Source organism: Suncus etruscus, chromosome X (assembly GCF_024139225.1).
Source record: "Suncus etruscus isolate mSunEtr1 chromosome X, mSunEtr1.pri.cur, whole genome shotgun sequence".
Classification (NCBI taxonomy): Eukaryota; Metazoa; Chordata; class Mammalia; order Eulipotyphla; family Soricidae; genus Suncus; species Suncus etruscus.
In genome coordinates this window covers 52,024,757-52,048,703 of record NC_064868.1, presented here as the reverse complement: position 1 = coordinate 52,048,703, position 23,947 = coordinate 52,024,757, and the positions used below count along the sequence as shown (strand labels likewise).

Here is a 23,947-nt window from a genome sequence, read left to right as displayed (position 1 = left end):
TCTTTGTGGTTCTAGCAGTTATGCTTCTTCAGTGTCGTTTTAATCCATCTTCTGTAGTTGGTGTTCTTAGTCGTTATGTTGCTCCTAGAATGGAGCCTTGGAATAAAGTCTTTCGTTATGTTTCCAGAAGACCCATTCAGTTGCGGTTGTCTCAGTCAGACTTCTGGAATTGGAGCTCTTGTTTGTTGAACAGATCGTAGACCAAAAGCTAGGCTAGAGCCTTTTGTTGCTGTTGTTGTTGGTGGTGGTGGTCCCTGGATGCGTACTGTCCAGTCTTGGTTGCAAAAACCAGTCGATAAAATGACTTTTTAACCCACGAGAAATTTCATAAAAGTCAGGGGTTATTTTATATGCCAGTATATGGCATGCTGAAACTTACTCCAAGTTCAGGGATGAGTGATCAGCCCCCCTCTTGTCGCTGCATCCCATCCAGCAGCCAGGCGTCATCACTCAGTCCTCTGTCCTGATTAATCCTTCAGAGCACAGAGAGGAGCAGAGTTACCAAGTGCTGCATGCCATTCAGTCGCCGGGTGTCATCGCTTGTATGTGACTTTCCAGTGCTCAGTCCTCTGTTTAGCTTTTATGGGACACAGAGGAGACGCTCTCTCCCTCTAACTGTCCTATTAATCACTGCACCCCAGCCAGCTGCTCTTGGAGGAGCCCCTTCTCACTGCTCTCAATGTATATCACAATTAAAAAAAATCACAGTCACACACTACAAACAACAAATGAAAAATGATAGTTGGCACTCCAAAGTCTAGCTTTATTAAACATACATTGTTAAACTTTGAAGTTTCTACTCTTTTTCTCTTATGGTTTTTTTTTTTTGGTTGGTTGGTTTTGGTTTTGGGGTCACACCTGGCAGTGCTCAGTGGCTACTCCTGGCTCTATGCTCAGAAATCGCTCCTGGCAGGCTCACAGGATGCCGGTATTAGAACCATTGTCCTTCTGCATGCAAAGCAAATGCCCTATCTACATGCTATCTCTCTGGTCCCTCTCTTATGTTTTTAATTTCCATTTGGCGTGCGTTAAAAGAGAGGTAGTCTTATATATCGAATATAACCCAAACCCTATATTTTAAAAGGAAAAGGAAGGAGTCGTCTTATACACCAGAAAATACGGTAGGTATTCAGTTTTAATACCTAGCACCAGCCTCCCAAACATGTGGGTGTTAGATTACATCTTGTGTTATCCAAAACAAAGGCCTTCCCAAGGTCCTTTTTCACTCATCCCTTTTTAAATGTAAAAGGCCCACATATTCTGAATTAAGTCCACATAGGTCTTTTGTCTGTCACTCTCTACCCTATCACTCAATTATGGATTGAGCTGGTCAATAAAGAGAAGTAGGTTTGACAAGATTGAGTTTGAAAGACCCCCAACCTCAACCCCACACATTCCATGTTTTTCACCTTTATGTTTGGTTTGGATTGTTTTGTTTTGTTTTGTTTTGTTTTGTTTTGAGCCAACCTGACTGCGATCAAGGGTTACTACTCCTGGCTCTGTGTTCAGAAATTACTTGTGGCAGGCTCAGGGATCATATGGGATGCCAGGAATCAAACCCAGATCCGTTCTGGGTTGGCCGTGTGCAAGGCAAATGGCCTACTGCTATGCTATCACTCTGGCTCTCTTTATTTAAAATATTAATTAATGTGGCAACCGTGCTTGAGACCTGTTCTTCCAGGGTTGGATTACAACAAGTGGAGCCCAACATTTGGTGCCCAGAACAGGGACCTGAGACAAAAAATAAAGAACAAAATAAAAAATAACAAAAATAAAGAACAAAATAAAGAACAAAAACAGTAGTGGGTAACAAGTTTTTAGCCATGATGGCTCCCTCATGCTGGACAGAATGTGCAACACCCTTCACTGAATCATTGGTGCACATGACTTCCTCTGAACTGCTTCAAGTTGCTCTGGTCTGTCTACCTGCATTTCTCACTCCAGACTTTCAGGCTACCTAGAGATTCTCCTGTTTACATGCTCTGAGAGGGGAGAAGTGCCTTCCAGGTTGTGATACATTCTCAATCTAAAGGCCTTCCCAGGGCCAATAATTTGTCATTCACTACTGGTGTCAAACCAAAGAGATCCCATCTCCCAAGTATGATGAGCAAACTACTCAGAGTCTGAAAATGATTCAACTAAAGATTCTCCTGTGCCTCAAGCCCAGTGCCAGGCAAACAAGCCAGAGCTGTCAATCCAAGTCGTGGGCATTGTCAAATGGTTCAGCATCCAGAACGATTACAGATTTATCAATAGGAATCACAACAAAAAGAATGTGTTTGTTCATTGGAGAGTGAAACAACACCAGGAAGTTTTTGCATAGTGTTGGAGATAGAGAGACTGTGGAGTTTGATGTCATGGAAGGAGAGAAGGGTACAGAAGCTTCAATGTAACCAGACCTGAGGGTAGTCTACTGTTAACAATTACTATGATTAGTTTTTTCAGACCGCATTGTTAATTAGTTGGCTGCCAGTTCAGTAAGAAATGCATAATATTGTTAGATTCTGAATGGTTTGTGGTAATCTTAGTGAATATTTTCCAAATGCTGGAACTTGATTGTGTATATCCAAAGGCAACCTATTTATCTATAGAACTGATTTAATGCTTTTTATTCAAGTAGAGTACAAATTTTGTCCTGCTAGTATAAGAATATTTAGCAACTTCCTTTTAAATATTCTGAGGAGCCAGAGCAATAGCACAGTGGTAGGGCATTTGCCTTGTATGTGGCCAACCTGGATAGACCCGGGTTTGATTCACAGCATCCCATAAGGTTCCCTGAGGCTGCCAGACGCAATGTCGGAGCACAGAGCCAGGAGTAACTCCTGAATGCCACCAGGTGTGGCCCAAGAGCCCCCAAAAAAGTTCTAATATTTGCTCAGAGACGTCTATAAATTCTCTGAACTAAATATTACAGTGCTCAGTAAAAATGTTCAGCAACTCATTTTCAAATTATATGTATCTGCAGAAATGTTCAATGTTTTTTGTTCAGAGAAGTCTATGAAAAAAACTTAAATGCTCTACAGTTCACGGTGTAAGAATATTTGGCAATTTGTTTTCAATTATGTATATCTGCAGAAATATTCTAACCATTTGATTCAGAGAAGTTTATGGAATAGAAACTTGTGGAACATATATGACCTAGACTTGTACACAGTATAAAATGTTCAACTTTTTTTTTATAAATTTTGTATAATGCAGAAATGTTATAATAATTTTACTTAGAGAAGCCTATGGAAAAGAAACTTACTCTAGACCTGTATTACAAGGCTTGGTGTAAGAATGTTTAGCAAACTGTTTTCAAATTATGTATATCCGTAAAAATTTTCTAATGATTTTACTCTAAGAAGCCTATGGAAAAGGAACTTAGATGCTCTAGATTCATATTAAATTACTGGGTAAAAAATGTTTTCAAATGATGTATATCTGCAGAAATGTTCTGATGATTTTGCTCAGAAGTCTATGAAAAAGAAACTTAAATGCCCTAGAGTCATATTACAGAGCTCAGTGTAAGAATGCTTAGTGACTTATTTTCAAATTAAGTTTGTCTACAGAAATGTTATAATGGTTTAGTTCAGAGAAATTGATAGAAACTTAGATGCTCTGGACTCATACTACAGTGCTCAGTGAAAGTGTTTAGCAAATTGTTTACAAATTATGTATATCTGCAGAAGTGTTCTAATGATTTTGCTCAAAAGTCTATGGAAAAAGAACCTGGATGCTTTGGACTCATGTTACAATGTTCATTGGAAAATATTTAGCAACTCGTTTTCAGAGTATGTATATCTGCAGAAATATTCTAAAGATTTTGCTCAGAGAAGTGTACAGCAAAGAAACTTGGGTGCTCTGGATTTATATTACAGTGCTTGGTACTCTAGACTCATATGACAGTGCTCAGTGTAAGAATGTCTAGAAGCGGGACTGGAGAGATAGCACAGCAGCGTTTGCCTTGCAAGCAGCTGATCCAGGACTAAAGGTGGTTGGTTCGAATCCTGGTGTCCCATATGGTCCCTCATGCCTGCCAGGAGCTATTTCTGAGCAGACAGCCAAGAGTAACCCCTGAGCACCGCCGGGTGTGGCCCAAAAACAAAAGGGGCCGGCGAGATAGCATGGAGGTAAGGCGTTAGCCTTTCATGCAGAAGGACAGTGGTTCGAATCTCGGTATCCCATATGGTCCCCCATGCCTGCCAGGGGCGATTTCTGAGCTTAGAGCCAGGAGTAACCCCTGAGCGTGCCGGGTGTGACCAAAAACCAAAAAAAAAAAAAAAAAAAAAAAAAAAGAATGTCTAGAAGCTTATATTCTAATTCTGTATATCTGTAGAAATGTCTAATAATTTTATTCAGAGAAGCCTATAGAAAAGAAATGTAGATGCTCTAGACTTGTATTACAGTGCTTGGTATAAGAATGTTTAGCAATTTGTTTTCAAATTATGTATATCTGCAGAAATGTTCTAATAATTTTGCTCAGAGAAGTCTATGGAAAATCTTAAATGCTCAGTCATATTAAGTGCTCAGTGTAAGAATGTGTAGTGACTTATTTTCAAATTAAGTATGTCTACAGAAATGTTATAATGCTTTAATTCAGAGAAATCTATGGAAAAGAAACTTGGATGCTCTGGACTCATATTTCAGTCCTCAGTTAAAAAGTTTAGCAACTTGTTTACAAGTTATATATATCTGCAGAAATGTTCTAAAGGTTTTGCTCAGTGAAGTCTATAGAAAAGAAACTTGGATGCTCTGGACTATATTATAGTGCTCAGTACTCTAGACTCATATTGCAGTGCTCATTGTAAGAATGTTTAGCAACTTATTTTCTAATTGTGTATACTGCAGAAATGTTGTAATGATTTTGCTCAGAGAAGTCTCTGGAAAAAGTACTTAGATGCTCTAGACTCATATTACAGTATTCATTGTAAGAATGTTTAGCGATTTATTTTCAAATTATATATATCTGCAGAAATAGTCTGATGATTTTGCTCAGAGAAGTCTATGGAAAATAAACTTAGATGCTCTAGACATATATTACAGTGCTTGGTATAAGAATGTTCAGAATTTTTTTCCAAATTATGTATATCTGCAGACCTGTTCTAATGATTTTATACAGTTGCTCTGGCTCATATGACAAAAACTGACTCATATTACAGTGCTCAGTATAAAATGCATAGCAAATTATTTTCAAATTAAGTATATCTGTACAGATGTTCTAATGTTTTTGTTCAGAGAAGTTTATAAGATGCATCACTGTATGGAGTCATTAAGAGGCTAACCCTGAGCTTGATATAAATAGAAATGTTAAGAGTTTGAAAATACTTAAAGGCTATGAATAATAAAATAATACCTTCTTAACATTTTTTTGTTTTTTTTTTGGTTTTTCGGACCACACCCATTTGATGCTCAGGGGTTACTCCTGGCTAAGCGCTCAGAAATTGCCCCTGGCTTGGGGGGACCATATGGGACGCCGGGGGATCGAACCGTGGTCCTTCCTTGGCTAGTGCTTGCAAGGCGCACACCTTACCTCTAGCACCACCTCGCCAGCCCCACCTTCTTAACATTTTTATAGTCATCTGCAAAAGTTGGGTGTGAACTCCTGTTTCATCCCCAGCACCTCGGATTTCTCCTGCTTCAGCAATTAGGAGTGACCTCCCTGAGAACAGAGCGAGGAGTAGCCCCTAACCACCACCAAATGTGACACAAATGCCCCCCAAAAGAAGTACTGTAAGACAATTGATGTGTAAAGTATATTAGATAATAATATTGTATCAATGTTAAATTTCTATGAGTATTAAAACAGAAATGCCTATATTCTTAGGAGATTAATAATTGAGGGGACCAATTTGGAGATAGTACAGCAACTAAGTATTCAGTTTTAATACTCAGCACCAGCCTCCCAAACTTGTATATATGTGTATAGAGGCACTAGAACTGCACCAGAATGGTCCTGGTGTTCCCTGATGTTTCAGGGTCCAAATAACATTTCATCTTAGGATTCTGTCTTTGAATACCCACTTGAGAGCACCACTTGGAGCTCTCTGCCCTTCAAAATTAGAGACATGGGAGTTAGATGCATCCCATATGATTCACAGGACACCAACAAGAGTAATCCCTAGAAATAGAATAGGAGTAATCCCAGAGCATCACCAAATGTGGCCCAACTTCCCCTTCAAGATAGAAATATACTTGAGTTTTTGGACTTGGGAACTGTTGTACCATGAAATTTGCATGTTACTTCCAAATGTTGCAGCAAAAACGGTATATAAAGTATATAAATATATGTGAATATATAAAAATTTATAAATAGATATTTAACAAAATGTAAATATAAGAAACATCTTGATAGGGGTTTTCACGGTGGTTTTACAGTTATGATACTCAAAACATACTCAACAAAAGGAAAAATAAACTAGCATGAACAAACAAAATGATAAAGTTAAAAGGCAACCCGTCGAACAGGAAAAAATTTTGTGAGCAATATGTCTGATAAAAGCTCAAAAGGGGGCCATAATTTATAATAGATCCTTAACCAAATATATCCACAGGTACAGAGCAATGTAACAGGGTGATTGCTTGCCTCACATGTGGGTGACTCAGGTTCAATCCCTGTCCTAAGTTCTAGCCCCATTATTTCATACAGACCCCCAAGAATTACCAAGCATATTTCTTGGGTTGCTAAGCCAGAAAAAAAACCATGAGCATAGCTAGGTGTACTCTCCATCAGAAAAGAAAAGGAGTCCAACAGTATTATTCATTAGGGAAATTCAAAACTATACCATGCTATCCTACACTTTGAATGACTTTAATGAAAGATAAATAAGAAAAAATGCTGGGAAAGAGAATGGGAATGTAAACTGAGAGAGCTATTATGGAAAACACAATGGATTATTATTCAATCATGAAGAAGGAAATGCTGCTGTTTTGACCAAAAGGCCATACTTTGATGGCATATGTTAAGTAGAAATGTCAACATGTATGATCTCACTTATTCATGTAATTTGAAAAATGAAAAACCTAGTAAAACAGAGTAGCTTGGTGGTGATTGTGGGGTTTATTTTGCCTTAAAGTACCCCTTCAGTTCTTCTTTAAATGTTAGTTTTGAGTCTGTAGAGTTCCTGTGCTGTTGTTTATCCATGAGGCTCTGTATCCTTCCTTCAAACTGAATAAAAGTCTGACTGGGTGAAGTAAAGGGTTCATTTTATTGAGTTTTCTCACTATATTCCACCAATGCCTTTAGGCCTAGAGAGTTGCTTGTGACAAATTTGCTGTAAAGCTTAAGGATGCTCCTTTGTAATTTACTTTTTTATCTTGTCGCTTTTAGTATTCTGTCTCTAAATATGGTTTTAAAAGTTGTGACTAGGATTGCTTTGAAGTGTTTTTATTTGGGCCTCTTTTAGCTGGTACTCTTCAGGTATCCAGATTATAGATGCTCTACTTTTTTATTTCTTCTCTTCCCTTTTCCTATTTTTTATTATTTTTTAATACCTTTGCTCACTTATTTGGAAACAAATGTATTAAGGTCAATATTTCAACTATGTGATGCATTTTCTTTAAATAAGGTAAACCTTTTAAAAATATACAGCATTGTAATTGCATGGTAAGTACAATTTATACTTAAAATTGTGAATAGATCATAAAGATAACACAGACACAAATACATGCATAGTCAATATGAGACGACTGTTATGTTGTTAGCTAACCTTACTGATGAAATTATTTTGCTATACATCAGGTATATCTCAGTAAAGATAACAAAGAATACACTAAAAATCATAGTGTTCATCTGAAATATATATTCTCCTGTACTTCTGCATTTACAATGAGTATGAGTGAATATTCTTAACAACAAATATTTCTAAATTAATTGTTGAATGTCATATTTTTTCAAGTCTATTGAAGTTATATGTTGGAATTCATCCCCCTAGCAAGAAAAAAAAATCACATGGTTGGGGGTATACCTCTAAGATAGGTGAGTTAAGGAAATACAGTCCAAAGGGTTATAAAAATTCACTCAGGATAGAATAAAGAAACAGGAAAAGAGAATAAACAACACACATGTGACTAAAAGATTGCCCATGCAGGCTTTTCTATTTTGTCTGTCTTGTTTCCTTTTTATTTTATTTTATTTTTGTTTTTGTTTTTTGTTTTTTTTGGGGCCACACCCGGTGACGCTCAGGGGTTACTCCTGGCTATGCGCTCAGAAGTCGCTCCTGGCTTGGGGGACCATATGGGACGCCGGGGGATCGAACCGCGGTCCGTCCTAGGCTAGCGCAGGTAAGGCAGGCACCTTACCTTTAGCGCCACCGCCCGGCCCCTTATTTTATTTTTGTTTTGGGGTTTGTTCTAGGTTTTACCCAGTCAGTGGTGCTAAGGATTTACTCCTGGCTCTGAACCAAGAGAAGTTACAGTTTGTTTTCTTTGGGGGGGGGGGAGGGGGAGGTCACACCCCTGGCAGCGCTCAGGGGTTACTCCTGGCTCTACACTCAGAAATCGCTCCTGGCAGGCTCGGGGGACCATATGTGATGCCGGGATCCTAACCACTGTCCTGCATGCAAGGTAAATGCTCTACCTCCATGCTATCTCTCTGTACCCTAGTCTTGTTTTCTTAATCCTCCTGGTACCTCTTGCTTCTGACCAGTTCATCAGGACCTGGTCCTTGGCATTTATGTAACAAAATCTTTCTGAGAAAATATACACTCATGTATATTTTATGCCTCTAAATTACTCTCATAAATTCCAAAGAGGTAGAGGGAAATAGAGAAAAAACAAGCCAATATTGCAAAGTGTTAATTATTGAATCTGGGATAATGATACATTAGAATTCTTTATAATAATCTCCAAGACAATTTTCCCAGTTCACCTCACTATTTTGTTTTACTTTTTGGAGGGAATGATGGTTTGAGGTACTCAAAAATCTATTCATGACTCTTAGTTTAGGCATGATGCTCAGAGTTTATGAACTGTCAGATAGAACCAGGGTCAGGTGCAGACAAGATAAGTGCATTAAACCTAGCACTATCTCTCTGGTTCTCACCATTTTTAAAAAATTCAGAATTAAGGTATATGGTTTGGCCACCTGCACTTCATGGTTTCCCAAGCAATAACAGGACAAACCCCTCAGATTACCAGCTGAAAGTAGCCCCTGAGCATATTTGCTATATGACCATATTTGCTATATGAGAATATTTCCTATATCCAACAAAATTATAGAAATGGACATAAATAATACATTTTAAAACAAGTATAAACATTAAAAACTTCCATATTAAATAACATACAATTTCCTATGCAGATAATGAAAGGCAAAACTTTATATTTCCAAAAACTGTTGAGATAAGGAATCAGTATAATTTTGTTTTTTGTTGTTACAAAAGGAATAAAAACAGAGCATTTGAAATATAAAATAAAGTTTAACTATGGTGGGTTTAATAATTTCATAATGATATTTTAAAAAGTTCATGTTTGTGTACATTTATAAAAATTAAAAAAATTTTAAATGATCCATGAGTCCAAAATGAGCTGAAGAGTCAATACTGTCAAATTAGTATTTTACTGAAAATAATGGGAAATTATGGGGCCGGAAAGATAGCATGGCAGTAGGTCGTTTGCCTTGCAAGCAGCTGACCCAGGATCAATGGTGGTTAAAATCCCGGCTTCCCATAAGGTTCCCCGTGCCTGTCAGAAGCGATCTCTGAGCAGTGAGCCATGAGTAACCACTGAGCACTGCCGGGTGTGGCCCAAGAACCAAAAAAAGGGGGGGGATTAATAAGGTAAAAGTCAAAATCAATAACAAGACAAAACGGCAAAAAAATACACTAAAATAAGATAAACATTGGTGGCTGGAGAGACAGTACAGCAGATAGGTCACCTGGCACCCCCTGAGCCAGCCGTGGTCCCTAAGAAGAGCCAGGATTAGCCCTAAGCATTGCTGAATGTAGCCCCAAAATAAATAAATATAATCCAAATATTATTAAAATAGAAAAAAATATTAATGGTGAAACTTGGCAAAACCCAAATAAAAAAATTTACTAGAAAACTGTGTTACAAATTAACATAAAATAATTTTATCATAGTGTTGGAGAAAAAATCTATAATCATGGAAGTAGATAAAGTTTTTATTTTTAAAAATCTTTGACTTGCTCTTCAGGTTTGTGTTCTCCCTTGAACATGTAACACGTTTCTTGCATGCTTCTCTCTTTGCTTGCCTTATTCCACTCTGGAGAAGCCTGTTTCTCTCCAGAACATGTACTTCCTCTTTTTCTCTCCCCTCAGATCTTTCTAAGCAAGATTTTTTTCCATAAAACTATCTTCCTTCGGCAGGACTCCAGAACATAAAAACCGGCTAGCTTTTGCAGAAGCCGGGTCCCCTGTTTGTGACATCAGGCTGGGAAAATCCACGAAACTACGCCTGGCCAGTGGGGCCCAAATGTGAAAAACTGAGTGCTACCTGTGTATGTCTGTCTACTGTCCTCTTGCATGAAACTCTTGGGAGTGGGCCGAAAAGAGGCTCCAGAAAACTCGCTCTCTCAGAGGCCATTTTCAGGGCGGGACTCCAGAACATAATAACCGGCTAGCTTTTGCAGAAGCCGGGTCCCCTGTTTGTGACATCAGGCTAGGAAAATCCACGAAACTATGCCTGCCCAGTGGGGCCCAACTGGGAAAACTCTGAATGCCACCTCTGTATATCTGTCTACTGTCCTCTTGCGTGAAACTCTTCGGAGTGGGCCGAAAATAGGCTCCAGAAAACTCGCTCTCCCAGAGACATTTTCAGGGCGGGACTCCAGAACATAAAAATTGGCTAGCTTTTGGAGAAGCCGGGTCCCCTGTTTGTGACATCAGGCTGAAAAAATCCACAAAACTACGCCTGCCCAGGGGGGCCCAACTATGAAAAACTGTGAGTGCTACCTGTGTATGTCTGTCTACTGTCCTCTTGGAGAAACTCTTGGGAGAGCAGCCGTAGGCTCTTTATAAGAAAAGAACACCATCGCAACAAGAAGAAAAAATCACACTAAGAACTGTGCTAGATCACAGAAGCAAGCATTTCACTCCAGACTGTCTTCTCTGTTGCATGCTCGGGCCTAAGATTTGATCCAGTGTGAGGCTTCATCCACGGAGGACTCCCCTCCCTTAGAGGCAAGTCAACCCATCCAGAAAAAGCGGAGCCAGAGGAGTGTGCTGCCTGCACCATATAGCCAATGAATACCACCAGAACACGTAGAAAAACCCACAATACAAGTGTGAGAATGGGGAAACAACGCAGGCCAGCATCAGACATAGAGAATGAAGATGACAATTCTGATGACCAGATAATGACCAAACAACTAATCAACCTCTCATATAAGGACTTTAGACTAGCAATATGGAAGATCCTCAATGAACGCAAAGAAACCATGGATCACAGAACAATAATAAGAACCAAGAAAATATGAAGACAGAAATCACTAAACTCCAAACTGAAATAACATGTCAACTAACAGGCCTGAAAAAGTCAGTAAACTAAGTGAATGACAAAAAGGATAAGCTCTGGGACAGGGTATCAGAAGCTGAGAATAGACTTGGTGCTGTGGAAGATGAGATACATAACAGTTCCATACAGCAGGAGAGATTGGACAAAAAACTTAAAGCAAATGAGCAGACAATGGAAAAATTAGTCAAAGAATGGGAACAGATAAAAATAGAAGTCTATGATACGATCAACAGAAACAACTTAAGAATCATTGGAATCCCAGAGACCCAGGAAGAAAATTTCCAGTAAGAATCAACAGTCAAGAACATCATTAAAGAGAAACTTCCAGAGCTAAATAATATATGTGATCAAATCCTGCATGCTCGAAGAGTACCAACCAAAAGAGACCCCAGAAAAACCACCCCAAGACACATCCTAGTCACAATGACAAATCCCACAGATAAAGACAGAATTCTGAAAACAGCAAGATCAAAAGGGGAAATTACGTTCAAGCAAGCATCCTTGAGATTTACAGCAGACCTGTCACCAGAAACACTCAATGCCAGAAAGCAGTGCTGGGATATTATGACAAGACTGAATGAAATGAATGCTTCACCCAGAATACTATACCCAGCAAAACTCACTTTTCAATTTGACGGAAGAATACATGGTTTCACAGACAAAATACAGCTCAGAAACTTTACAGACTCAAAACCAATCTTAAGAGAAAAACTGAAAGACCTAATTTAATACAAGACTAACCAAAAGACACACCAAATTTCGATATAAAGATGGCATTAAATCCCAGGACAATTCTTTCTCTCAACGTCAATGGACTAAATGCACCAGTCAAGAGACACAGAGTGGCTAAATGGATCAAAAAACTCAATCCAACCTTCTGCTGCCTACAAGAAACGCACCTGAATAGTCAGAACAAACATAGACTCAAAATAAAAGGCTGGAGAAAAATTATCCAAGCAAACAACACCCATAAAAAAGCTGGAGTGGCCATACTAATATCAGATAATGCAAACTTTATACTCAGGAAGGTTGTAAGGGACAAAGATAGACATTTTATATTAATCAAGGGGTATGTAGAGCAGGAAGAAATAACTCTCCTAAACATATATGTACCGAACGAGAGCCCAGCAAAATATTTAATACAACTGTTGGCAAATCTGAAAAATAATATCAATAACAACACAATAATCATGGGGGACCTCAACACGACTTTGTCAACACTGGATAGGTCAACCAGACTGAAACCCAACAAGAATATACTAGACCTGAGGAGAGAAATGGAAGAAAGAGGCCTAGTGGATATATATAGGACACTCCATCCCCAGAAACCTGGATACACTTTCTTCTCCAATATACATGGGACATTCTCCAGGATAGACTAAATGCTGGCACATAAAACATACCTCCATAATATCAAGAGGATAGAAATTTTGCAGACTACCTTCGCTGACCACAAGGCTCTGAAATTATTTGTGAATTACCAAAGGGACTCAGAAGAAAAACTTTAACACCTGGAAGTTAAACAGCCTCATACTGAATAACCAGTGGGTCAAAGATGAAATCAAGGAGGAAATCAAAAGGTTCCTGGAAACAAATGACAATAAAGACACAAACTATCAGAACTTATGGGATACAGCAAAAGCAGTACTGAGAGGAAAATTTATAGCTTTGCAAGCACACATCAGGAAGGAAGAAGGAGCTTACCTGAGTAGCTTAATGACACAGCTAATAGAACTAGAAAGTGCTCAACAAAAGGACCCAAAAATAGGAAGACAGAAGGAAATAACAAAGTTGAGAGCAGAAATCAACGAAGTGGAAACCCAAAAAACAGTCCGAAATATCAACGAAAGCAGAAGTTGGTTCTTTGAAAAAATAAACAAGATTGACAGACCACTGGCAAACCTAACAAAGAAAGAGAGAGAGAGAAACTTGATAACTTGTATTAGGAATGAAAAAGGAGAGATCACTACTGATATGAAAGAGATTCAAAGGGTAATCAGAAACTACTTTGAGAAACTCTAGGCCACTAAAAATAAGAACCTGGAAGAAATGGATAAATTCTTGGACTCTTATAATCTTCCACGGTGAAGAAAGAGGATGTAGCACATCAAAACACCCCCATCACCATTGATGAAATTGAAACGGTAATCAAATGTCTGCCGAAAAACAAAAGCCCAGGTCCAGATGGATTCACTAATGAATTCTATCAAACTTTCCAAGAGGAACTACTGCCAATCTTGGCAAGACTCTTTCATGAAATTGAACAAACAGAAACACTTCCAAATAGCTTTTATGAAGCCAACATCACCTTGATACCTAAACCAGACAGAGACGCTACCAAAAAAGAAAATTACAGACCAATATCACTGATGAATGCAGATGCAAAGATCCTCAACAAAATCCTGGCAAATAGGATTCAATGCCTCGTTAAGAAGATCATCCACTACGATCAAGTAGGTTTCATCCCAGTAATGCAAGGCTGGTTTAACATCCGTAAATCTATCAACATAATACACAACATCAATAACAAGAAAAATAAAAACCACATGATCATATCAATAGATGCAGAGAAAGCATTTGATAAGGTCCAACACCCATTCTTGATCAAAACTCTCAGCAAGATGGGAATGGAAGGAACCTTTCTCAATATAGTTAAGTCCATCTACCACAAGCCAGTGGCAAATATTATCCTCAATGGAGAAAAACTAAAAGCCTTCCCTCTAAATTCTGTCACAAGACAAGGCTGTCCTCTCACCACTCCTATTCAACATAGCACTGGAAATACTTGCTATAGCGATTAGGCAAGAAAAAGATATCAAGGGAATCCAGATAGGAAAGGAAGAAGTCAAGCTCTCACTGTTTGCATCTGACATGATACTCTACTTAGAAAACCCTAAAGACTCTACCAAAGAGCTTCTAGAAACAATAGACTCATATAGCAAGGTGGCAGGCTACATAATTAACACACAAAAATCAATGGCCTTTCTATACACCAATAGTAATAAGGATGAAATGGACACTAAAAAACAACCCCATTCACAATAGTGCCACACAAACTCAAATATCTTGGAAACAACTTGACTAAAAAAGTGAAAGACCTATACAAAGAAAACTATAAAACTCTGCTCCAAGAAATAAGAGAGGACACACGGAAATGGAAACGCATACCCTGCTCATGGATTGGCAGGATTAACATAATCAAAATGGCAATACTCCCCAAGGCATTATACAGATTTAGTGCTATCCCTCTAAAGATACCCATGACATTCTTCAAAGAAGTGGATCAGGCACTTTTGAAATTCGTTTGGAACAATAAACACCCTAGAATAGCTAATGCAATCATTGGGAAAAAGAATATGGGAGGAATTACTTTCCCCAACTTTAAACTTTACTACAAAGCAATAGTTATCAAAACAGCATGGTATTGGAATAAAGACAGGCCCTCAGATCAGTGGAATAGGCTTGAATACTCAGAAAATGTTCCCCAGACATACAATCACCTAATGTTTGATAAAGGAGCAGGAAATCCTAAATTGAGCAGGGAAAGCCTCTTCAACAAGTGGTGTTGGCACAATTGGATAGCCACTTGCAAAAAATTGAACTTAGACCCCTAGCTAACACCATGTACGAAGGTAAAATCCAAATGGATTAAAGACCTCGATACCAGCCCCAAAACCATAAGATATATAGAACAGCACATAGGCAAAACACTCCAGGACATTACAGGCTTCTTCAAGAAGGAAACTGCACTCTCCAAGCAAGTGAAAGCAGAGATTAACAGATGGGAATATATTAAGCTGAGAAGCTTCTGCACCTCAAAGGAAATAGTGCCCAGGATACAAGAGCCACCCACTGAGTGGGAGAAACTATTCACCCAATACCCATCAGATAAGGGGCTAATCTCCAAAATATACAAGGCACTGACAGCAATTTATAAGAAAAAAACATCTAATCCCATTCAAAAAATGGGGAGAAGAAATGAACACTTTGACAAAGAAGAAATACAAATGGCCAAAAGACACATGAAAAAATGCTCCACATCACTAATCATCAGGGAGATGCAAATCAAAACAACGATGAGATACTATCTCACATCCTAGAGAATGGCACACATCACAAAGAATGAGAATAAACAGTGTTGGCGGGGATGTGGAGAGAAAGGAACTCTTATCCACTGCTGGTGGGAATGCCGTCTAGTTCAACCTTTATGGAAAGCGATATGGAGATTCCTCCAAAAACTGGAAATCGAGCTCCCATACGAACCAGCTATACCACTCCTAGGAATATACCCTAGGAACTCAAAAATACAATACAAAAACCCCTTTCTTACACCTATATTCATTGCAGCACTATTTACCATAGCCAGGCTCTGGAAACAACCAAGATGCCTTTAACAGACGAATGGCTAAAGAAACTGTGGTACATATACACAATGGAATATTATGCAGCTGTCAGGAGAGATGAAGTCATGGAATTTTCGTATACATGGAACCAAAGGTTCAGCAAAGAAAGTCTTTTGTCAGTTGCAGCCAGCTCCAAAAAGCAAACTGAACAAGCCGTCAGTTCTGGCAAAAGAGCTCCCTATGCCTCCCCAACAAGCTATTTATTTGTTTCCTTAATCACCCCCACCTGGAAGATCCAGGTGGGATGACAGGCAAAAACATTATTACAAGAATCACACAACAGATGTACACGGAATTTATTATGCTGAGTGAAATAAGTCAGAGAGAGAGAAAAAAACGCAGAATGGTCTCACTCATCTATGGGTTTTAAGAAAAATGAAAGACATTCTTGCAATAATAATTTTTAGACACAAAAGAGAAAAGAGCTGGAAGTTTCAGCTCACCTCAGGAAGCTCACCACAATGCGTGATGAGTTTAGAGAAATAACTACATTTTGAACTGTCCTAATAATGAGAATGTATGAGGGAAATGGAGAGCCTGTTTAGAGTACAGGCGGTGGTCGGGTGGGGAGAAGGGAGACTTGGGACATTGGTGATGGGAATGTTGCACTGGTGATGGGTGGTGTTCTTTACATGACTGAAACCCAAACACAATCATGTATGTAATCAAGGTGTTTAAATAAAAAAATAAAATATATATATATATATATATATAAAAACTGTGCTCTGTATTCTACACCCCCAACTATCTGAAAAGACTTAAAGGTAATTTCTATATTTCTTTTGTATGTTTCTGTAGATGCATTTCCTTAATAGTTTTAATTTTTGGGGTCTATTTCCATATGTAAAGGTAGCTTTCCCTATCCCTGCTTTGGATCTGCTTAGTAGAAAAGTCTTGTAGAAAAGTCTTGGTTGAGTTAGGAGCTCAGGCTACCATCAGGATAGAAAGATTATTTAGCTTGTAATATTTACCTTTATATGCACCAGTTGTGTCATGTGGCATTGTTCGATTTTGTATAGATACACTACAGTAGGGAAATCTTACATATAAAAAGAAGTTCATATCTAATAGGTATAGAAATGTATAAATTTTATAATGCAAGGCTGCCTTTCACCCTGATCATTTGTCATGGAGACTTGAATTAGGCCTGAATGGATAGGTCATCAATACTCCAACACTGAACCTCAGATCCTGATATAGGTACTGGCACAGATTACGACACCTGTACCAGGATTCAAACTCTTCCTGGGGGAGCCCCAAATGCCACCTTGACACCAACTTGCTCGAGGGTAGGCCCATAAAACACTTTGATGATGAGGAAACAGCATCAACTTGATCTAAGGGTAGGTAGCTCTACCTCACCATCCAACAGTGAGATGAAATCAAAAGATGCTCTACCCTGAATTTGTACAAGAACCAATATCTCTAGTTACAAAAGACTGTCTACAACAACCATGATTAAGCAGAACTTTTCCTGGGATCACAAAGAAAGACTTTATCCTAGGCTTCATCCTAGGACCTATACAAAAACCAAGATCTCTAACTACAGAAGACTGACTTTGTCAACTGTGATTGAGCAGAATTTTTTTTGGACCATAAAGAGAGACATTGGGGTTGGGCAACCAAAATGTCTGGAGCCTGTAGTTGGTCTTTTGACAGTATTTACATGGGCAGCGAAACCCTGTATCTCTTAGGCCAAAGGAATTTTCTTTCTAATTTCCCCAATGTTTGATGTGCCTAAGCAAAAAGAAAAAAAAAAAGCCACACCTGCCCCTCCTCCATTTTTTCTTTTCTTCTTTAATTTTACATATATTCTAGATAGAGGTTCCCACTTTTACATAGAAACATAGAGCTTGAATCACTTTGTTTTGTCTCATATGTCTTTTTACAAATTAAGAAAAGGAAAAAAGTGTATGGGGTCGAGGGGCCAAGTGGTCTCAGGAATATTGAGTGGAAAAAATGTGCTCAGATCTAAATACCCAAGCCAAAATCAACGACAACAGAATCAAAAGACTCAAACTATGGGGGCCAGAGAGGAGCATGGAGGTAGGGCAATTGCTTTGCATGCAGAAGGACAGTGGTTTGAATCCCCGCATCCCATGTGGTCCCCTGAGCCTGACAGGAGCTGTTTCTGAGCGTAGAGCAAGGAGTAATCCCAGATCACTGCCAGGTGTGATCCAGAGAGAGAGAAAGAGAGAGAGAGAGAGAGAGAGAGAGAGAGAGAGAGAGAGAGAGAGAGAGAGAGAGAGAGAGAGAGAGAGAGAGAGAGAGAGAGAGAGAGAAACCTAAACCATAACAAGCTAAACACAAAATAGATCTGTTACACTAGTAAGTCCAGGTGGTTAGGGGTGGAGATTTGAGAGGCATATGATGAACTATGGTGGAAGGAGGTCAACACTAGTGGTGGAATGGCCCTAATTCACTGCCACTAACTACCTGAAATACAACCGTGAAAACTTGTAATTCATAATGGTCTCAATAAAAATATTTTTTAAAAAGAAAAAAAACCTATCTTCCTTCACTAAAATGTATTCATATCTTAAGGGGGTAGGCTGGGGCCACACCAAGCAATACTCAGGCCTTACTCCTGACTGCACTCAGAGATCACTCTTGCTGGGCTCAGGGGACAATATCTGAAGCTAGGTATTGAACCCAGGTAGGCTGCAAGCAAGGCAAGCACACTACTCACTGTACTATTATTCTGGCCTTAGTAAAGTAGGTTTTCTTTGGTTGGTTTGTTTTTGTCTTAGGGCCACATCTGTAGGTGCTTAGAGATTAATCTTGGCTCTGTGCTCACGAATAACTCCTAGCAAGAGATTCTATGGGACGCTGGGGATCAAACTCAGTCAGTCCAAGTGTACTCATACTCAATGTACTGATAAAGTTTTTGAAGGAAAATCAAAATTCATTCAAAATCTCAGCAAACTTAGAACTTTCCAATGTTAAAAAGAAAACCTACTAAGATGGTAAAGCATTACTACAATTTCCATATAAATACAACACCAAAACAAGGAAATTCTATCACTGCTACTATTTTTTGTTGCACTATATATTTCAGCAAGTAGAAATAAATATTGTAAAGAAAAAGAATAATGGAAGAAATATAGAAAATTCATTATTAAATATAACTAACCGATAACTCAAGATAATCTATAAATTTTTAGAATATTCAGAAACAAAAATTTAGAAAGCAACTATCAATAAGAGAAATAACAATAATGCTCCCAATTACTACCAATGATCATAAAATGTATTTTAAGAGATACATTCCAGGGGCCAAAGCAGTAGCACAGCGGTAGGGCTTTTCCCTTGCACACATCTGACCTAGGACATTGCACGGGTCTAACCTAGGACAGACCAAGATGTACCCCTGGCATCCTGAGCACAGCATATGGCTCCATGAGCACCACCAGAAATGACCCCTGAGCCGTGTCAGTTGTAAGCCCTGAGAATCACCAGGTGTGGCAATAAATAAATAAATAAATAAATAAATAAATAAATAATTTCAATCATTTAGTTGGCAAAAGTTTTCTGTTTTCAACCAAAGTTCTGGTAAGCCTTCATGTAACCCATCACATCCTCCCTCTCTCTGATTGACCTTAGGCTTGATTGGCAGTCTCCATTTGCGTATTCAAAGGCCAGCTGCCTTTTTAAGTGATCCTTGATTTCCTTTCCTTTCAACTCTTAAAAACTGCTTGAAGACAACTAAGAATTGGTTTCCAGATAGACACAACACAGCCTTCCTGAGTGTCACAAAGATCTTGATTTTTTTTGGTCCTCTGCAGCAGCCGAGGCTTCTTAACTATAAATCAATAAACCCTAAGGAATATAACCTAAAACAAAACAAAACAAAACATTCTGTGGGGTCTCAGCTTTCAATTTCATACAAGAAACCAGTAACAGGAAAAAGTGGTTTTCAGCCAGAGGGTGTTGAGCAGCTTCTCGGATCTTACTGAGCCAGCCAAGCTTCTCCTCTCTGCTTCTCCGGCCACTTTTATTAGCCAGAGTTTAAGATAAATCACCCGAGTGTCACGGTTGACATAATAAAGGGTACTTGTGCGAAAGAAAAAAGTGATTTTACAGTATGACAACAAGCTAGTTATTTTTGTTTTGTCATAATAAACTTTTATTCCTTCTACTTTATGAATATGATTTTAGTAAAAAAATATACCTTAAATATTATCAGAAAAATCAGGGTGGCATGACAATAATCACTGTATTCATGGAATAAACTACTTTATGAATGCACCAAGGAAATGAAGTCTTACTTCAATCTAGCAAAGAATTATGAATAATCCAATAAGAAGAAATTATTCAGTTACTATCTATTTGCCCTGGCATCAGATATTTATGTGGCCACATACTTCCACTTAATTTATTTACTTCCGTAAAGCAGCTGTTACAAAGAAGTTCAAATGAGTATAGACTCTGCACGTCCTTTAGAACAGTGTTTGGTGTTTTAAAATGTTCAATAAATACTAGCTATTATTAAATTCAAATGCCTTTAATAATTTGGAGAAAACTGAATAGTTCTTGCACTCACAGTTCTACAAAACTCATTCATTTTCTGATACTATCCCTATGTTCTCCACAATGCTTATGCCCCCAACTATTTTAGATTAAGAGGTGAAGTTGAGAGAAGTTAGGTTAAAAGGAATTACAGCAGTATGCTTTTAAGTGAAATAGCACTCTTCTTTCTATATGTAATAATACCATATCCAACATCTAGAATGTTAACATGTTATTTTCCTATCACTTATAGATTGATTTATTCAAATATATTATAAATACAAGTGTATATTAGGCGATAAGTATTTGCTATAATACCCCTGCAGCTCCCAGCACAATACTTAGCTCATTGCAAAGGCTCCATTAAAGTTTATTGCCTAAGTGATGAAAAGCTGCTCTGTCTCCTTTAGAATACAAGAACTTGCAAAGCTTGGATCAAATTATTTTTATATTTTACACTCTATAAGGTCATTTAGGTAGTAAGCTGTTTATCTGATAGTAAAAACTACTCAAAATATACCACTTGCTTGAAAATTTTTAATTGTCACTAATTGTGGGCTATGCATACTCCCTAAGATTCAAAGTTCTACAACTCTCTAACATCTTAATCTTCAATGATACAAAGCTAAAGCCAATATTTTCCCAGAACTTAGTTCCTTAGAAATTAGCCCCCACCCTCCACAGGGCAACTATTACTCCACCCTTAAAATCACCCTAAATTCCCCCTCGTCTTTTAGAGTTCAAAAGATTTAGTCTATATTCAGATTTAGGTCAAAAGATTTAGTCTATATTCAGTGCTTCCTGAGTACCTCCAACAAACAAACATGGCACTTGGATTTGACTTAGCATTCTGTAATTATTTTTTTGCATTCTGTAATTTTTAATTAACTTCTCACTGTGCACTGAGAAACACTTCAGAAGGTTCACCATATTATACCCTCTGACATCGTAGGGCCTGGAATATATATTGAACCTTCAAGATTATTGTTACTGATCTTAAAAATCACATTTTAAAAAGTAGGTAAATTTTCAAATATCTCCCAAAATAATGGTGATGGGATGTTGCACTGGTGAAGGGGGTGTTCTTTACATGACTGAAACCCAACTACAGTCGTATTTGTAATCAAGGTGTTTAAATAAAGATATTAATTAAAATAAAGAAAAAAGAAAAAAGACAACAGCATAGTGATTGCATTATAGTTGCATAACTATAGCAGATTTAACACTGATCAATTCGTGAAATTTTGTACCCATCCTTATCTCTACCACACTGAATTGTTTTAGAACATACCAAATAATTTTATATAGTTCTTTAAAATATATAGACACTATGATTACAACTACTCGTATAACGCATTTAGCATTGTTAAGTATCAACATTTTCACCCATGTATATTTTGTGAAGCCTATCTAATGCATGCGTGGTCTTCCATTTTGAAATATCGGAGCGATCTGGAAAAACACACATTAAATTTTAGAAAGCCAGAACGTCCCCGATGCAAAAATAAAGAGTCTGACCTGGTTGAAGTAGAAGTATATTCACTACTTCTCGGGAGCAGGCGGATGAGACTTCAGGCCTGCAGATGCAGGAGGCGGTGCAGAGGGGAGAGGGGTACTACCTCCGTTGGGGGTTCCTTCTGGATAATCCCACCGTGGAGCGAGGAGGCAGCGCTTTTTGGGAGGCCTGGCTTCCCGCGTGCTTCCAGGCAGAAGCGTGGATCTCCCGGAGTTACAAGGTTGGTCCCCCATAAGGATGGTAAGACCCGGGTGTCAGTTCTCTTAGTTGGGCCCCAGCAAGGCCTAGAGACTAGAGATGGCGGCTGGTCCCCTACAGGCACAGAGCTTCTCCGGGTTACGCTCTTACCGTATTTCCTGTAGACTCAGACGTCTATCCCTTTGCCTCAGTCGCATTCCCTATGGACATTTTAACGTTTCTACCAGAATGGATCTTAAAACGCGACGTGAATCTTTAACACGTTTTTCCATCATTTCTCTCGCCGCTTCCCTACCTGCAGAACTAAATCTAATAAATGACAGTGTATGCAATTTTAAGATTAGATAAGAAATTCGGGTTTATTCCTAAACGATGAATTCTGCATAAAATAGAGAAAGGCTTGATTTGGAGTGCAGACAGAACAATATTATTGAAGAATTAAAGGCTTGCAGATGCACAACACAGAGCCATGAAGCTACCTCCGACTACTTACACAAAATTTAAGCTAACTCTGACAATGGACATTTAATATGAAAAAAAATTAATTCACCATATATAGAATCTAAGATCACTTCTGCCGTCATATTTAATAACTTGGAAATCCTTGAAGGTTTCCTTTTTTCCATGCTTAAACATATAGGAAATTTCTGACATATGGTATGTCATATTTTAATTGATGGCAATTAGTTTCCTTTCCTAGAGGCATGGAAAATGATTGATGGTAGTAACATTTTTGTCTGGGGTATTATATTCTATGACATTTGGTAAGTAGATAATGCCAAAAGGGAATGGGATGAGGCTTAGAAGAAAACACTAGACCTTCATAATTTCAGACCAATTTCACATTCATCCCCTTTTATCAAACTAGATTACATTGTTCTCTCTTTGTTAATATAGTTCCAACCCCAATTTCAAAATAGTTCCGTTTTTTAAATAAACTGATTTTCACTAGTTCTATGTTTGAGTAGTTTGACTTAAGTTTTCAGGAGATTATGAGGATAATTCCTTATTAAAAATTATCAATTATACATAAACATACTAATTTATAATATAATTAATACCATAATAAATAACTATTACTAAATAATAACGAATAAAATCAAGGCATTTTAGTAAATAAAATAATAATATTTTAATAAATGAATAATACATTTGTTTAATATTTAATATTAATTAATAGGTTTATATCTATACATAATATTACCGTTTATTTACTGTTACAATATTATAAATGTTATTTAATTATATTATTAAAATTAATACTTTTCTATGAAAAGACAAAGAGAACCAATGTTTTCAAGTTAGAAGAGTTGTTGAGGCTAGAGAAGAGGTGGTTATCAAGTAACATAGATCAGAGTGGTATCTCCAAGAGAAAATGTAGGAAGAAAAATTGTGCCAAAGACAGATTATTATGTAGACACAGAAGAAAATGCCTGCTGCAAAGACTGACAATGGCTAAATCATGAGTGGATTCTAATCCCAAATTACATATTCTTGCCACTACTGGCATTTGATAACAGATCACTCTCCCTAGTGGGGGACCTACTATGTACATTAATAGCATAACAACCCAAATCAATAGTATCTCCTATCCAGTGCCCAGTTTGGATAATAAAATAATCTCCAAACACTGGTAGCAGTAGCCTTTTGAGACAAAAATAATCCCTGCTGAGAACCATTAGTCTTTCCTTTGTGTTGTTGTTGTTTTTAGACCATACAGGGTAATGCTCAGGGCTCTACACTCAGAGATCACACTTGGAGGGGTTGACTGCAAAGCAAGCATTCCACCTTCTATTATCTCACCAACCCCTTTGTGTATTCTTAATCTTTCAGAGTTATACCATTTTGTCATCTCAGTGAAGATCT

At 38.0% G+C, this 23,947-nt stretch overlaps 1 protein-coding gene across 1 annotated transcript in view; it reads right to left on the bottom strand.

The window, feature by feature from the left end:
* NBDY (negative regulator of P-body association) overlaps nt 1-22,219 on the bottom strand; it is a 72,358-nt gene extending 50,139 nt beyond the window's left edge. The window contains exon 1 of the mRNA XM_049767392.1: nt 21,886-22,219. Coding sequence (XP_049623349.1) covers nt 21,910-22,116 — 207 coding nt within the window. The 5' untranslated portion in view covers nt 22,117-22,219 and the 3' untranslated portion in view covers nt 21,886-21,909. The remainder of the gene's footprint in view (nt 1-21,885) is intronic.
* Between the last annotated feature and the right edge of the window lie 1,728 nt (nt 22,220-23,947).